The 19206-nt window shown below is 35.6% G+C and overlaps 1 protein-coding gene across 1 annotated transcript; it reads right to left on the bottom strand.

Moving 5' to 3' along the window:
* Positions 1-893: 893 nt before the first annotated feature.
* LOC127854215 (uncharacterized) lies at positions 894-14809 on the bottom strand. Its single transcript, XM_052389275.1, has 7 exons — positions 14576-14809; positions 9929-10067; positions 8626-8741; positions 7869-7941; positions 7032-7240; positions 4315-4608; positions 894-2545 (listed from the first exon to the last, which is right to left on the bottom strand). The coding sequence occupies exons 1-7, from the start codon at positions 14807-14809 to the stop codon at positions 2510-2512; spliced, it is 1101 nt and encodes a 366-aa protein (XP_052245235.1). The 3' UTR covers positions 894-2509.
* Positions 14810-19206: the final 4397 nt, after the last annotated feature.

Raw genomic sequence — 19206 nt, 5'->3', positions numbered from 1 at the left:
GAAGATCTTTTTATATTTGACCAATTTCTAAGACAAGTTTTACGTTATTATCTGTGCCAATTACGAAAATTACGTAATTGCCAGCGAGTCTTTGTGTGCAGCTTTTCATGAACACGCATATTTTTTTAATCGTTTGAAAATTAATCAATTTGTTTTGCAATGCCGTAATTAAAAGGTTGCCTAACGCCACGTAAGACAAATCAGAATTCATTAACTCAAAACAATCTTAGTGCAGCTGTATATATAGGTGTATATGTGTTTAGCTAATGTGGGTAGTGAAGGCAATATTAAACACGAACTTTGTTTAAAATATATTCGGCGTATAACCTTATATTGAAAGAAAGTTGAAAACAATTTCCTTTTTAAATAATTAAATAAAAAACATACTTTAAATTGTTGTTGTTATTGTTTTTCACTTGTGGGTCGCAAATCCATCTTATTAAATGTGAGTTTTTAAGTGCGCGTATATTCAAACCAAACAATAGTATTCGTAGAAATAAATACAATCCGGGATATGACATTATACGTGTCCCCACATGGCTTATTATAAGTGTAGCCAATGTTTCTAGGGATTTCTTTCGAAACCGCTAATAAAATATTCGAACGTATCCATTTGGGTCGGCTGGAACAAGTCGTTTACCAGGGCGGGTGGGGGGGGGGGGATTGCGTATACGGAAGCTTACCGGGTTAAAGCGAGGTTAGTTGGAACTTATTTCCAAGATGGCGGCGTGTTTGGGTTTTTCATAAAGGAGTTGCAAGAAGGTAAATAAATTAAACATAAAGGACAAGAGATCGGGTGCAAATATAAATATTCACGCACTTTATTTTTTTTATTAAATAATACTTCACAAAATGCAATTGTTCAAAACGACTTATAACGTATATGGGTTAAACATTGCTCTGATAAAATACGCATACTTTAAAAAAAACATTTACAATACAGTGACTTATACAGGTATTTACAATGTTCACAGTAAATATCATGTAAATAAACAACCTTAACGTTCCAATTAGTAAATGCAAACATGTTATCGCCATTCGTCCATTCTTGAAATCGTTAAAACGGATGAACATTTTGTATTGTTCACTATGCTGTATTATTGAAACATGCGAGCATCTGCCATTCAATTCCAAATATAAACATATCTTAAAGCAAAATGAGAGGGTTAATTCACCTAGATCGCTCTCCTTATTATGATGGTCTCGTATTTGCGTTCTGGAGGTTTTTGGTGATTTTTATATCAAGACTAAAACGATCCAAACGATATCCGGGTTGCCCAGTTTTTACTTAATGAAATGACTTTCAAACTCCACGACTTGATGTAAAATAACTTATTGTAAGTTAAAATTTATATATATTGTTTTCTAATTTAAGTAATAAGCAACGTGACTAAAAAGCGTGGTATCTAATGACACCAGGTGTATTGTTTGTAAAATAAAAGAACACAAAAGCACATGAATGTTAAGAAAATGGTTAAAGTCATTTAATAATACGTAGTGAGATCAACAAGAGCAAATGATCCCGTAAGCGGGGTACGGCCTTTTTCACATAAGGCCATAATGAGAAACATTTTAGAAGCCCAGAAGCCCATCATGATGTTATGTACGTTACCACATACAAATATGTCAACGGCTTCGGGAGCATAGTTTCAAGAATATTTTCAGAGGGCCACATTAATACATTCTTTAGCAAATACTGGACATGTGAGACATGTAGTTTTCATACCTGCACAAGGAAAGATGATCGCTTTTAATTTGGACAGGCTTAATAAGAGACGACAACAAAATTTCACGTTCCATATATATCAGCATTCAGCCTTGCGCTTTCTGTGGAAAGATTGTTAGCATATTTTCTAATCTCTTTCAAAACTTGTGACCATCATATGAAGCCCACCGGAACTATACAGACAACTTAGGAAACAGGGTCACCCGAGGATAAATCCTGTGCAATTTGGTTAAAAGCAACTAAGCGGTTTATGATGCAATATCGTTCGAGCGAAACTTTTTACGAACAACGGACGGACGACGAACGCCGAACAAAAGGCGATCACGAAATCTGACAATGAGCACAGTGTGATCATATTAGTGACAAAAACTACAAGTACCAAGCAAAACCAAACTTAATTTAAGAACCGAAGCCTTTAGTGCTGTTTAATTACCGGGTTTCCCCTGTGCATTAAAAGAACACGCTGGCAGCTGTACACACACTTTATATATCAATAGCGGACCCAAATACTATTCAAATTGCTACTACAAATCTTAGACTGAGGCCAGCTTTAAACAGCTCCATCCTTATCTGATGCCACATGTGGCCTTTATATTCACGTGACATTAAATAACGATCATTAACGATGACTATTTTGGGTTTTCTGTGTAGGCCATGACATGACTAAATCATTAAACTGCGGTAACGTGGACGTTGATCGTGGCAACGATTTTATGCAGTCAACTTGGTCCACCGGGAATTTGCAAGCAAAGTTCAGCGAAACTTCTGAAGCATTTTTCTGATTCACAAATACGAAACCTGCGTTGTGAATTCAAACGTCTGAAATAATAAAAGTAAAGCAAATAAAAGTCACCAAACCTGCGTGGTGAATTCAAACGTCTCAAATAGAAAAAAGTGAATCAAATAAGTGTCATTTACTTAGATAAAGAGTGTGTTTTGAAAATACTTGATAAAACGACAGAATTTCATATAATGCTCATTTGTTTTGTATGTTGTTTTGAGTAAATTAACTTGCTAGTATATACTAGTATTTGTGAACATGTGTTAAGTGGCAACAATCAATGCAAATTACATTATTAGCGAATATATCCATCATCCAGTAATTAAATGCGTTTAGAAAATATCCAGCGAATCAGCGGTATAATATTGTGATGGATGATTTGCAACATAATTATCGACCTATCCCAAACAAGAGATGTGTTCGTCAGAAATACAATGCCCCCTATTGCGCCATTTTGAAATTGTGTTTTTTTTACCTTTGACCTTGAAGGATGACCTTGACCTTGAACATACACAACTCAAAATGTGCAGCTTCATGAGAACGCCGCTTTGAAATTATTTTTTTTAACCTTTGAACTTGAAAGATGACCTTGACCTTGAAGGATGACCTTGACCTTGAACTTCCACCACTCAAAATGTGCAACTTCATGATAACGCCGCTTTGATTTTTTTTTTTACCTTTGACCTTGAAGAATGACCTTGACCTTGAACGTCCACGACTCAAAATGTGCAGCTTCATGATAACGCCGCTTTGATTTTTTTTTACCTTTGACCTTGAAGGATGACCTTGACCTTAAAGGATGACCTTGACCTTGAAGGATGACCGTGACCTTGAACTTCCACCACTCAAAATGTGCAGCTTCATGAGAACGCCGCTTTGGAAAAAAATTGACCTTTGACCTTGAAGGATGACCTTGACCTTGAAGGATGACCTTGACCTTGAACTTCCACCACTCAAAATGTGCAGCTTCATAAAAACGCCGCTTCGAATTGTGTTTTTTACTTTTTTTACCCTTGACCTTGAAGGATGACCTTGACCTTGAACTTCCACCACTCAAAATGTGCAGCTTTATGAGATACACATGCATGCCAAATATCAAGTTTCTATCTTCAATATTGAAAAAGTTATGGCCAATGTTAAAGTTTTCGGACGGACAGACGCCATATATTTGACATTTGACCTTGAAGGATGACCTTCCCCTTTCACTACTCAAAATGTTTAGCTCCATGAGATACACATGCATGCCAAATATCAAGTTGCTATCTTCAATAGTGAAAAAGTTATGGCCAATGTTGAAGTTTTTTTCGGACGGACGGACGTACACACATGCTGACATACTGATTGACGGACAGTTCAACTGCTATATGCCACCTTACCGGGGGCATAAAAATTAGTGCAATGAAAAAACTCTCGTTTTCGCCGTTTCTCTTTTAGCTGACTTTATTTTTGTATTATTTGCTTACATCATAGCTGTGTGTGGTCAGAATAATTGAGCAAATTCAAATATTTAAATATTTCCACCTCGTTTTGTAGTGTTGATAAACAGTCCATTTCTAAAGCATTATAAAGGTAGTTTCAGAAGTATCTGGCTCAAGTTGCTTATTTAAAAGTACTTTATAAAGTTTACATTTATCAACAAAGCAGACCTTCTTGGTTATTAACAAGTAATATTAGTTCAAAGAGTGGTAATCTTACTTATTACACAATTCTCACACTTATCAAGTAAATCATGTTTATAACAGGCTTAAGATTGTTCGGGAAATCGGGGCCCGATTTTCTTAAATATAAATAGAATTACTTTACGTACCAAAATCGATTTTCCGTCTTGGGTAGTTTCAAAGTACGGCATGCTTTTAACAGAATTATTATCTCGTCGTGAAAACTGGCCTGTAGTTCCTTCCTTTTCGGTATTTTCGACGTCATATGTAACGTCATATCCGTCATTAATGTAATACACCGCTTTTTCATCATCGCTACAACTTCTGTGTCGTCTTGGTAACGTCACGCGCCGGCGAATCTTCTTTACTTCCCTGATTTCCTTAACGTGCTGTGGTCGAATGTCCTTTTCTTCCATGCAGATTCCTGCCTCTTCGCATTCCAACTGAAAATTTAAATTTAGAAATGACGTTCGACTGATAATCGTTTGTCAACCAATTTTTCGTTGTTTGGGCTGTTGTTTGAATGTATTGTTTTTGAAGTGGTCAAGAGCCGTTATATGGTTTTGTTATCTACGAAGAGAAAAATCAGTGAATAGAATGTGTTAATACTTTGAATGGTTAGTTTACCTTCATATACATGTCTAAGACATTACTTACAGTAAAATATGTGTATCAGGTAATAAACAATTATGTGCAGTTTTGATGCGTAGAAATCAAGCCACGTTACGTTTTATTAGGAAGGTTAACAACGATAAGCAAAAATAATATACAATTTAGCCTTGTTTTGAGAAAACTGGGCTTAAAGCATGTGCGTAAAGTGTCATCCCAGATAAGCATGTGCAGTCCGCCTAGACTTGATTTTCGGTAAGGAGTGACTTCCTTGAAACTAAAAATACCATAAAAGCGGAAAGTGTCGTCCCTGATAAGCATGTGCGGACTGCACAGGCTAATATGGGACGACACTTTACGCACATGCATTTTGCCCAATTTTTATAGAACAAGACACATATTTACCTGAGTTATAATCACATGCACATAGACACGTCGGCTCTAGCATGCTACTCATATCATATGTAGCTATCACATTACTCGTTTTATTTTATGACACCTCGTGGAACACTTATTGGAAAAAGGATAGTGTCATGTACTTTAATTATTAAACATATATTTCATGGAAAGAATGCCATTCGACAAAGAGACTTTATTTCTGTAATCAGCTTACATCATAAATTCGTTTGCAATACGATGTCCACCATGTCGCTCACATACAATTGAATCATGCGAATTAAAACTGTAAACCCCTTGATACTTTTAACTTTAAAACCATTTCTACTACACAATTATAACATTCGAATCAGTGCTTGAAACGGGCTGATATCCGTTCTCATGTTGACGTCATAGAAAAATAAAATTTTTGGCACCATATGTAATGCTCTTTATACAACGTGCCTTTCTACCTTACGTATTTCTACCACTGAGGGTGAATGCTTGAAGCAAATGATATTCCATCACAATTTCAAGTGATAATTGTGTTACGGTAATAAAGTTAGTCAATAATTCGGCTTTCTCTGTATTCCGCACAGGCTAATCAGGGACGACACTTTCCGCCTAAACGTGATTTTCGGTAAGGAAAGGAGGGACTTCCTTGAAACTAAAAATACCATAAAAGCGGACAATGTCGTTCCAGATTAGTCTATGCGGACTGCACAGGCTAATCTGAGACGACACTTTACGCACATGCAAAATGCCCAGTTTTCTCCGAACGCGGCTCAATTATTTGCTAGCGGGCCACTGACTATGATCGCTGGTTGAAAGGCAAACTAGATCGAGACAAGGCTGAGGTCAGCATGTTTTAAGTGATTTTCAGATCATATTCTATGATCCTACTTAATATAAATGTATTGAGATGACTCATTAAAACCCGACCGTCTTAAACTTGCGTTACACGCGCATTTTTTGTTTAAACGATGAACTACGCACCAAACGAATTTTGTGAATAATATCATTCATATCGATGCCCCCGGTTACGTGTTCATACATGTAATTTAAAGCCCGTGGGAAAAATATTAAAACATGCTAAGAAACAGGATTCGAGCATACGATATTTCTGTCTTACGACCACTATACCAACCAATTCAATTACATTCATTTATGAATCGAACAATAGTTTTTTTTAGAGGATTATAAGTGTTTCTATATAAGTTAACATAAATTTAAGGGAGACAACAAAATATTCGTAAATCAACAGTATGCACATTCGTTACTTCCCCTATTATTTAGCCATTTAAAATCGAATTCCAATATCATATAACGACGGATTGCAATGAAAGGACATTCATAGGGTTGAACAGTGGAAGACTCCGGCTTGCAAAAATCTACTTTAAAACATACGCATATTTTCAAAAAAATTGATTCTGCATGAATCTTGTTTCAAAATTAATGAATGTATTATTGGCAAGATGCTGATGATATAGGTCTAATGAACAAGTTAAATTATTCACACACATGCAATCCCTCAGTGGACCAATGAACCTATGAACAACAAACCAAAACAAACTAACTACAAAATTAAATGCGATCCATTCAACTACATCTAAATTTGCAGTTCCGCTTGCCATCGATGTTATTTATCGTGGTGTATATTGTAAAAGCTCCATTTTCTTCGAAATCGTTTCTCAGAGTGAGCTGAGTTATTGCAAACTCAAAAGCGGTACATACGTTCAAATTTCGGTAAAGCAGAAGGAGCAAAATATAGAATAATAGATGTTTTATTCTTGATCCTTCTAAATTAAATGTTTGCTCATTTATAATGAGTAATTTAAGCGATCATTGCTCAAAACTTTGCTGCTAAAGGCTAAAGTCCTACTTTAGTATCGGTAGTGTCCATCGTAAAGGGATCCGAGTTATCCGCGTCCTCTTCGTCGCTTAGTATTTCCTTGATGAGCATGTTGTACATGTAATTGTTCTCGTTGGGGTCGATGGGAGCGTTGGGCTCTTTACCCAGTGTGCTGATGAACATAAGGGAAGCCAGGCCGGTGATTGCCGCAAGGGATTTTGTTCCGCGACCTTGCCCGTCTGAAACAGAATGTATTATAACCTTCGGAAGTAAAGACACGGTCGATTAATTAAGAGTTTTCATTACATGACAGCACACAACTAGCTTTGGAAACATGTTGATAGATCTAAGAAAGACTGTTGTATGATTCAAACGTGTTAATATTTTCTTTGTCTCCATACAATGTCAGAAATGTCGCAATTAACGTACACAATGGAATGTCGTTAATAGCCAAATTTGAAATATATTTACTGATGTTTGCCTCAAAAAAAGTCATATGGCAGATACCAGTTGTGCGTTTAATGTAATATCAGGTGGACTCATTAGGGTGTTTCTACACGACTACTATTAAAATTAAGTCATAAATCTGTTTAAAGATATTGTCCTTTAAATATTGCAATCATGCTTGTACACAGGTTTACTTTAACAAATGAGTTCACGACAGACGTATCAAAATACATCATCTATGAATGATCGAACCAGCCCACCGTCTGCTTTTGACTAACCTATGCGTTACAGTTGAGAATGTCCTTTTTCTCGAAAAGGCAGAGGCGGAACAAAAACGTTATTTTAATTATACGTATTGATTAGAAATTAAGAGAATTCCTAATATTGAAATTACCGATCGCAGTGTAAGAAAATACTCACAAATACAATTGACGATTTCCGGTTCTGTCGCCCCATGCTGTTTGGCAAGCCCGATAAGCAAATCAATATCGCGCTGAAAGAGAAAATGGATTTACTGCCATGAAGGAGCGTACTCCGATGTCTATGCAAATATTGTCATTCGGCATTATCGTTTTTGACCGGGCGATGACAGCCTTACTCCAAACAAATCTCGTCTGCTTAATTGTCTACTGCAGACGACAGACGACATATTTATGAAGATTTTGATTTTCGTCAGATTTATTACAGTAGAAGGGACTGGCTTATGTCTTGAACCGTAGCTTCTCTTTATTATTGACATCAAATTGATATTTATGAGTTTTACGAAGCGAGATTACTGAAACGCTTTATATTTGTGAAGATGGAAAATCATTTTTCCTTTACAAATAGTTTAGAAAAGCAACAACGTTGAAACCTTATTTGTATAGTACATGTATTATAAATAACTATTTTGGAAGATTGCGTCTTTTATTCAAATCAAAAATATTATAATTTATCACAATTGTGTGGTGATAATATTTTTCTTTTATTTTAAGTAAACAAAGTGGCATCTGTTCCGTAATCTGGATTCATTTGTCATTTGATCAACTCTTAGAATACATCTACAACATATTCATTTACGTCCTTTAGCTTCTGATCTAGTACAAACTTTAAACATATGCATATGTTCTATCTATAATAATCTTCTCGGGCAAATTAACAAAATTATATTTTCAAAGATCGTATCCTGCCTTTTTACCCGCATTTCTAGCATGAGATGTCGCAGTTTTTTCAGCTTAAGGTCGACCCTCTTCTTTGCCCGCCTCAGGGTCAGCATTTCTATGTGATGCTTGTGGTTGATCGTCATCAGGAAACCTGCAGTTTTAGTTTAAACCTATTTTTTTTTAGCTCGATTGCATCGAAAGCCTAAGGCTTGTATAAATGCTCTCGAGTCCGTTTCCTGGGCCTAGAACCAGTACTTTGTGTCTTTTGGGGAGATCTAAAGAACGCTCTCACGGTGGGGATCAAACCCTTGACCTCCCGGTCGCTAGGCGGACATCATATCCATTACACCACGGCGACCTATATGTAATAAAAACCTGCAATTTCGAAAACGGCTTCAGGAATGTCACCGATCTCATGCTGTAAACCAAGCCTACAGTCTTGGCATATTGTTGGCGTCTTTGTCCTGTGGAGGTTCGCCATAAGAATACCAGCAAGACAGCATTAATTAATGTTGAAATGTCATTATATGTATGTAAGCGTGTCTTTGAGGCCAAGATGTATGAAGTCGTGGCCACGAGTTTTAAAGTATTGGCAACAAATGAGTATGCTGTTGTTACGGATTAATCATATTTCGACCAAATCCCCATCAACATACACATAATGTATGTTTACGTGTTGTGTAAGATAGTAGAACAAAAACGCAAAAGAAATAGCTAAGTTGCAAAATTCTCTTTATATCAGGAGAGAAAGTTTAAAACTCATATATGCTTTTTTTTCTGTCCATTAAAACAACCGCGAATAAACAGGCCTGAATATTGGCATATCATTTCGCCATATTCCTCTGTTACGTGCAGCCTTGAAGAAAAATGGTAAAACGATGTACATGGAGAACGTTCAACAGCGAAATGTGATTGTCGCAGTCGTATTAACGACACGGTAGATAATTGGACACTGCTCTCATGATGTAACAATTTGCTCTGATTCCCATGTTCTGACAATCGGTTCGCCAAAATGACAGTGAAATGTATAAGAACAATTATGCTGTTGTTGTTTTAAATCAATACCACATATTAAGCCATGAACACGAGTTCATAAATCCTGTATTTATAAAACACTACGTTTGAGTAAAACGTGCATATACCACTGGTCTGAAAGAAAACTGGCTGTTAATGGTTTACTTAACATTTATTGTATGCAATTTTTTAAGTGAAAACGTATATTTCTTGTACGATTTACATCTTGAAGTACATTTAGACATGTTTATGTAACTCTGGAGTTCTCAAAGATGAGTACATAGTTGAAACATAACATTTTGGTTCCAAGTTACAAACACTTACTGTTAACAATGCGCACAACTCTCCAGGGCATAAGTAAAACCAGGATGGTGGTGGCGTCCTTCCTCGATTCATACCATTTGCTGTCGATAAACACAACGTCGAGGACGAACGATATGATGACGATGCATACATCAAATACCTTTTAATAGCAGAGCAAATAATTACCATCTTGTCGTACATAATGATGTATAGTACATGTACATACTGTAGCTTTTCTTTTTTAAATAATACAGGAGGGCTTTTTGACGTCGAGGTCTGCAAACCTAAATAGGTGGAATATTTTACAGGAGAGAGACGTAGGAAAAGGCTATTTGAAAGCGAGCGACGTGGAAATAAGGCATTAGATAATCATACTATTTAACACGCAAAGGGGAAAGTAAGTACACGCGAGCCAAAGAGCGGATACAATATTATAAAGTATTTCAAGGGAATATATAGGTCATAAGAAAAGTTGTTTAACGTATGTCACTATACACAATGGACCGAGCTGTGAAAACTTTTTTTTGTTCTTTAATTATGCTCCGTGTTTACTGTTTACTAAAAAAATTATATAAATGTAATTTTACTTTTTAACTAAATGTTATCAATGAACTAAACACATAATGAAAACGTTAAATAGTTTGAAATATATACATAAATAACATAATTTTATCAACTTATAGCAATCGAATAATTATTTGCCAAAGTATACTGTTTTAATAAGTATAAAGGCATTTTAAGTGATATTTAATTTATCAAATGTCAGTTACAACTACTCCTAAACTATTCAAAATAAACAACATCGTCAAAATAGGTTTCTACGTTGTATCAATGGCATTTTATTAAAATCTTTCCCACATATGTCTCTTAGTAAAACAGCTATAGTGATCATATAACTGCTCAAGAGGGTTTAATGCTAATACTAAATGGTCATACCTCGATCTTCTTGCGGAAAAATGTTGATCCTAGGCAAATAAACTTAAGCGCTATCTGCAATAAGATGACAACATATTAAAAGACAGTTTGGCATGTAATAAGGTCCAGAGGATGCTGGCGACACGTACGACGAATATTGTTGGGGAATTTTTTAACCCATTTATGCCTAGTGGACTCTCCCATCCTTCTGAATTTGATCAATTTATTTCCAAAATTAGGGATGTCTAGTATATTTATTTCTATATTTAGAAATTTTCTTACAGAAACTCCTTTAAGCAAGCAGGGCAGACCTTGATGAGACGCCACATCATGCGACGTCTCATATGGGTCTACGCTGTTTGCCAAGGCCTTATTTATAGACTCTAGGTATAAATGAGTTAAGAAAACGTGACATATGAAAATGAAGGCTAGACACCAAATCCTAAACATAATATCCATGGTTATTTTTTTAAATGTGAATGTATAGTTTTTAACAAAAAGCTTGATGTTTCAATGATATCCATGAAAATAAACATAGGAAATACATGTTCCGTACCTTTAGAAACGATTTATTAACGCAATATTACATTTTAAAAACTCGATAATTGAATTCACCGTTTTGTTTTCATTTCTTGACAGCATTTAACGATTTACGTGTTTATATATAAAACAAAATTATTGCAATATATAAAAGTACATACTACTATGTTATATTATTAATTTGTTTTATTATCTGCAAACTACATAACGAGCACCGGAAAAGCACTACGTGATTTTTTAAATAAATGATATGAAAATTTGTTATTTTTCTATATTGTCAAGAGTAGTATACACTCGCTTGAAATATTCTAATAGTATTTGTAAATGCTTAGATCTAATAAGGTTTTAAATGCCATCTATACAATTTGTGTCACATTTCCGTGGCATAAAACGGTTTAGAGAAATAACATTTACCTATTAGCTTTAAAAACGATGTTCCTTACCGTCTGCATTGTCACAACAGGACTATATATAGTCATCCCTATAAATTAAGTTGTATGTAATCTCAAGTGTTTACACCCGATTTCTAGTGTTTTTATGTGTTTGGTATATAAGTGCAATAAATTGCGGCAATAAAAATAGAAGAAGGTATAAACAAAGATCCTTTAAGTAGCCGAGGCACGGTCAAAATATTTAAGAAATGAAATGAAACTGACATGTTTTCGTTAAAAAATTTGATCACCGACTGTAACTGCATTTTACAGGAAATTTACTTATTTTCGAACGGTGGATAAATGCTCATACCGATATGTACGTCATGACAAAGTGTACTTTGGATGGTTGATTCTTTTTTAATAGTACAAAACGTTATTTATTTGATATGAAGAAAATAACAATATAAAAAGAGGGCCTGTAAGGCCCGAAGTCGCTCACCTGAGATTCAAAGGAACTGACCTGTTCTGTGCGGCCCAAGATGTCATTAGAACAAAATGTTCAACCAACTTTCATGACTAGTGAACACCCTGGCAGCCATGTTTTTGACCAGACCGAAACCATTTTCATACACATCTAAGATATCATTTAAAAATATTCTGACAAAGTTTCATGAAGATTCATGAAGCCATATAAGGAAAAATGCCCCGCCCCCTGGTGACCATGTTTTTAAAGCAACTAGAACCATTTTCGAACTCATCCAAGATATCATTCGTACAAATTTTGTGATCAAGTTTCATGATGATCGGACAATAAATGTGGCCTCTAGAGTGTTTATAAGGTTTTACTAAAGCAATATATAGCCATATTTGGAAAAATGCCCCGCCCTCTAGTGGCCATGTTTTTATAGCAACCGTAACCATTTTCGAACTCATCTAAGATATCATTGGGACAAATCTTCTGACCAAGTTTAATGAAGATCGGAAAATAAATGTGGCGTATAGAGTGTTAACAAGGTTTTACTATAGCCATATAAGGAAAAATGCCCCGCCCCCTTGCGGCCATATTTTTTAACAAACCGGCATCATTTTTTAACTTGTCCAAGATATAATTAGGATAAATCTTCTTACCAAGTTTTATAAAGATCGAACAATAAATGTGGCCTCTAGAGTGTTAACAAGATTTCACTATAGCCATATATAGCCATATCAGGAAAAATGCCCCGCCCTTTGGCAGCCATGTTTTTCAAGCAAACGTAACCATTTTCGAATTCATCCAAGATATCTTTGAGGCCAATCTTGTGACCAAATGTCATGAAGATTGGACAATAAATGTGGCATCTAGAGTGTTAACAAGGTTTTACTAAAGCCATATATAGCCATATAAGGAAAAATGCCCCGCCCCCCCCCCCCCTGGTGGCCATGTTTTTAAAGCAACCAAAACCGTTTTCGAACTCATCCAAGATATCATTGGGATGAACCTTCTAACCAAATTTCATGAAGATCTGACAATAAATGTGGCCTCTACAGTGTCAACAAAATTTTACTATAGCCATATATAGCCATATAAGGAAAAATGCCCCGCCCCTTGGCAGCCATGGCAAATGTTGACGCCGCACAACGCACGACGCACGACGGACGACGGACAAAAGGCGATCACAAAAGCTCACCATGAGCACATTGTGCTCAGGTGAGCTAAAAAGTGCACGTACAAATATTGTAGAAATGTAAATAATTTGCAATCGCGTCAACAATTGTATTCCAAAACAAGTCAACATATGTATTTGTTCACACATTTTCAAGTCTTTCATACATTATGTTATGATTGAATTAATATGGGACGTGCTCTAGGAAAATGGGGTTTAATACACGTGCGTAGAGTTTCTTCACAGATTAGCCTGTGAAGTCAGCACAGGCTTATCAGAAAGACACTTTCCGTTTAAATGATATTTTTCGTAACAAAAATCTAGTTTATGCGTAAAGTGTCGTCCCTGATTAGCTTGTACGAACTTCAAAGGCTAATCTGGGACGACATTTTGCGCACATGTATTAAACACCATTTTCACAGAGCACGGATCAATCTAACCCTTATATTTTGTATATGAACGTTCGAAACAAATTTTGTTTTCCAACATACGAGGTTCGTTGTGGAAAAATTAAGATTAACGTTTAGGCGTAAATTGTAGCCCAGTAGTAGCGCGTGCAGTACGCACAGGCTAAACAGGGACGACCCTTTCCCCTTTAATGGAATTTTTATTTTAAGGATATTTCTTCTCAACGAAAGTCAATTTGAAAAGAAACATAGCGTTCTTGATTAGCCTGTTCGGACTGCACAGGCGAATTTTGGACGACTTTGTTTTACTCAAATGCATTTGGCCTAATTTTGTCAGAGCGAGGATAATATTATAATGTTTTGGATAACAGATGTGAACCGCAGTCATTGTGAACAAAGAGATGACTACTTCAGAAAAAGTAATTAAGTGTTTATAATATGAACATGGATTGAATCTAACTCAACTATAATGTTATAAGCAGTCTATGCCAATCAGTTGGTTTACCTAATATTAAAAATACAAGTAATATAAACACACTTTACCTCAAACATCATCACTGATACCACAGCAAATCCTAGATATTTGACAAAGTGAGCAGCCTTTTGGAAATCTCCGTACTTTTTCTGATAGTACATAAATTCGTCTTCGTCGAGGATACCCCGGTTATCCAATTCATCAAATGAACGAATGTAAAAGTGCTTATAGGTATCCGTTTGAAAAGAGAAAACAAAGTTTTTCACCACCGAACATTCGATGGTTTCTTTGTAATCACTACTCCTTTTGCTTACTTTATTGATGCTGCCATCAACTGATCTGTCAGTATCGTCATCTGATTTTATTTCATCTTTGGTTTTGTCTGCAATTGGTTCGGTATATTTGTCTGCAATTGGTTCGGTATATTTGTCTTTCTCAAAGATGTATGCAGCTTGATTAGTTTTTAAATGACCGGTTCTCGATTTTGAGTCGCCTTCGATGACGTTAGATCTCTGTTCATCGGCTGACTTAGGTGATACAGTTGTCATTTGGCTCGCATCACTTTGTGTATTTTCATTGTTCACTGTTTCGTTTGGACTTTCGTTTATGTTATTAACACTATGCTCATTGGTTTGGACCAAACTTTTATACCGCGTCAGCTTTGCGTATGTTCGAGGGCCTCCCCGTCTAAGAGAGCGGTAATAAGGCCCTTTCATCTCGTGTTTATCTGATACGTCAGTGCGATTATGAAATCCTGGTCGTCGCAATACTTCTACTGTAGAATGTGCGCGCCCACCGCTGAAAAGCTCCGGAGTCGATAGGGAACGTGTAGTTCTCGTTTCGATTTCACACGCACTACGGTTAGTGTTCTTTTCTGTAAGGGACCTGGTGCGAAGATATTTTAGAAGGTCGGTGGTTGACTGGATATCCTGCAGACCTTGCGATGCGTCAGAGCGTATTTCATTAATTAACTTCTTGATCTCCAACTCCTCATGATCAAATCTGACTGAAACATTGACATTGGGCAGTTCATTACTTCAGCCTTTCAATTAAATACAGAATGCATATCGTTATAACAGGGTTTTATGCTGTCAGTATGTGTTTTATTTAATTGATTGTCGTTTTAATTAAACGAGAAGCATAATCAAATTGGCGTTTTATATTAGAAAAAAATAGTCATGTTTAGCTTCGATAACTGAACATAATGTAAAAGAAGTTCTATTTGGCGGCTGTAATATAACTCTGGTCAGAAAAATAACCATGCACATTAAAAAGTGAATACCAATTCACAAAAAGTCTGCCAAGTGGTTCGGATATCAAGCAATATTTTAAAATGACAACAGCTTAGACGGTTTTTCCTTACATGATGACTAGGATATAAAGATATGTTTATATAATTGCCCTTTTGTTTTGTTATTTTGTTGGCCCTGCATTTAAGTCCAAAGGATTAGGCTAGAGTCTCTCTGGTATAATATATGTTAACGTTGGCTCGAATCAAATTCAGGAATAATGCATGCGATGGAAATTAAATAGACATGAAGCAGAGTGATCACTTGAGCCATCGTTATGTTAGCTGCTCCGTAAAACATCAATACACATTTAATGTGGATATCTGCCCTTTTTGTAATAATGCTCTATTTAAAAATGTGGGTTATAATCAAACCTTTTATAACGGTGATCCCATTCTCATTTCCGTGAAAATGAAAACAAAGCAAAGCAAGTTTAGATAAAGAAAAAGTTAATACCTGCACTGAGCAATTTATTAATACAGACCTTTACGGGGTTTTATGTTATTTTAAAAAGCAAGCACTTAAACATAAGGCCAATGCACTCATGCGAGCAATAAAAAAGTCCATTATCGGTTAAAACCCTATATCAATAAAAGGTCGTGCGTTATTTAATATTGCACTGTAAACATGTACAGATGCATCGTTTTTATTCACAAAAATATATGCATAATACATAGCAATATGATGGTTGGGTATTGGTTAATGTTCTGTCTATTGAGTATGCACTATTGACTAGACTCTGATGCAACACGTGACACATAAACATCGCATCGCTCTCTATTATCAACTATTTAAATATCTAATATATTGTTCGGGTAATGGGAGGTTTTATTATGGTCTATGTCACCTGACATCGACAAGCTGGTAATCAATACCAGGGGCCGTATTCCAGTAGCTTCTTAAGTTTTCACTTAAGTTAAGAAATTTCTTAAATAAATTTCTAAAGTTAAATTTGAAATGTAAAAAAATGAGACGCTTAGTATTTCTCTTTAAGAAATTGCTTTAAGAGTAAAAGGAAGTTAACTTAATTTTAAATATATGGGAAAAAATACACATGGTAAAGAAATGTATTAATTTATTAAGCTACAAGAATTTTACTTAAGTGAAATCTTATGTTAAAAGAAAAAATGGTGGAGATAAGAAAACATATTGCGCAATATTTCAACTTAAGTTACTTTTAAACTTAAGAACCTACTGGAATACGGCCCCAGGGCAACTTCCTGGTGCCCCCTTTTATTGCTTCTTAAATAACCTGTGGGTAGGCACTACTTTAAAGATGGAGGAAACCTCTCAGGAAACTTACAAATGTTTAACTAATAGTTAAAAGTTATATTTTTTATCGAACTACTGATCTTTTTCATGATTCGGGAAAAGGGTATGGTCTTAATGTTTGAGGAACAAAAATATCGACAAAACTGCGTAAGGTATTATTTTATATACTGTATTGATCATATACTAGTGCATGTATATTCGAAGAGTATATTCGAATAGTGTGCTTAGGCATCCATATGCAGATGACAGTAAAGTAATGATATTAAAGACGTAATAGTATTTATACACTCAGGGTTACCTCTAAGACTATGAAGATCAATCATAAGTTCCGCCATGACACACAGACACTCGAGGACGATAAGGACGCACACGAAGATCAGCATTCGGCGGCAATGTAGGACCTTCAACAGGCGCCCTCTCAAGCTATAACATGCCATAACGAAGTATTGTTATTAATTTTGCTCCAGACTATAACAGCAACGGTGTCATTGATTGATTGCATGCGAATGTGTATTCGTTTATAGTTTGCACGGATTTGGAGCGGACATTGTATGGTCTTCAATAAACACATTCTAAATCAGCAAAGAAAATGTCAATAGTGTGTGCTGGTTGCAACAAAATACAAGTGTACGGAAAGAATTGTATGAGGAAAGTGCATTCGGAAGTGTATTTATACAAGTATTGGTACTCTAAGAGTTTCCACACATTGTACCATGTAGTAGCTATACAGTCATAATGTGTCGTACATTTGCTACTTTTATTTAACGACAGCATCGAACCGTAACTAGTATTAAAATTAATAAGCGCGTTTTGTTTGAATCGTTACAAAATAATGCACGTACCTGCATCAACGTTTAAATTGGCTAACAATATGAATATTTGAAAATGAGGTTATCAATTGAGTCAAGTCATCGATTCGCAATTTTAAACTTACCGCTTTGATTTATCAGATATTCCTCTAAATCAGCGTTGACGCATATCGGCTTGCGCCGATCATAATGTGATTTACATCTTTAACGCATGATTTTGTCAAGCATATTTTTTAACATGCTTTTTGGGATGATTTTCCTACATATGAAGTCTCTTTTGCATTATGCTGTTACAAAGATGCAATCTCCCCCCTCAACCCTTCAAACAAATCAGTCTTTTTTGCCAAAAGCGACAAGCATGTAATAAAAACTGGTTGTTTAGTATACTTAATTAAAAGCCTTATATATATATATATATATATATATATTATATATTATATATATATATTATATATAGAGAGAGAGAGAGAGAGAGAGGCGAGCCCGCCCTTCTTATCTCTCTATCTCATATATATCTCTATCTCGAGAGAGAGAGAGAGCGCGCGAGAGCGGAGAGCCGAGCGGCTGCGAAGAGCGGCGCAGCGCGCGAGAAGCGAGAAGCGAGAGCGCGAGCGCGCTCGCGCGATAGAGGAGAGAGGCTCTGATAGAGAGCAAAATATTTGTAAATAAAAAACAATAGGTCACCCTGTTACTGATTTTGCGTTAATATGAGACTATAAGATTATTATTATTTAAACAAAAAACTTATATAAGAGTATGAAACCATGTATGAAATAAGTAAATATGAAACATAAGTTAACGAACAATGAAACGTAACATGTCGTGATGAAATGCAGAAATCTAAATTGTAAAATATCAAATGTTTATCAAAGTCAGAAGTACAATAGAGGTATTACACTTTAAAGGTCGACTTCTTTTTACATGTTAAATATAATTTTCGAACAGTTTTAAATAAAACTTATGTTAGAATGAATGAAAATGACATATTTTTAAACAAACAAAAATGAAGATTCACTCGCACTGTAACGTAGTTGACGGAAAACGCAATAACACAATAAACGTGGACAAAGTTCAATTCTGATTTCTATACGTTGTATTTCTGCTTATTAACACAACACAACGTTTCCAAATGTTTGTCAAATTCGAGATTAAAAGCAAAGACCCACAACAGGCCCCTGCCCATTACAGCAAGCAATAATGCGCCTTTTATTTTCGGCTGCGCCCTTTCACTATCTTATTAATATAGATATAAACAACGAAAGCTTTGATTGCTACGTGTGCAATTCTGATTGGTCGTGTGAAATCACGTGTCTGCAACGTAAATATGACGTTTGCAACGGACACATAACGAATACATACGGAATTGACGGAAGAATGGCGCATAAGGTAAGCAAATATTCGTGCCTGGTACTTATTGACGTTTGATAACCCGAGGCTACTGAAAAGTTGATCTAAGTGACTGTCTATTTAAGATTGTATTAAAATTGGTACAAATGTCGATTATTTTATATAAATTCAATAATTTCCAAAATGTACGTTATGTTACAGCACTAATCCATAGATTATGTTCAACAC

This window comes from Dreissena polymorpha, chromosome 1, assembly GCF_020536995.1.
Source record: "Dreissena polymorpha isolate Duluth1 chromosome 1, UMN_Dpol_1.0, whole genome shotgun sequence".
NCBI lineage: Eukaryota > Metazoa > Mollusca > Bivalvia > Myida > Dreissenidae > Dreissena > Dreissena polymorpha.
The sequence above is the reverse complement of the archived record's forward strand: the minus strand, read 5'-3'. Positions and strand labels throughout refer to the sequence as shown.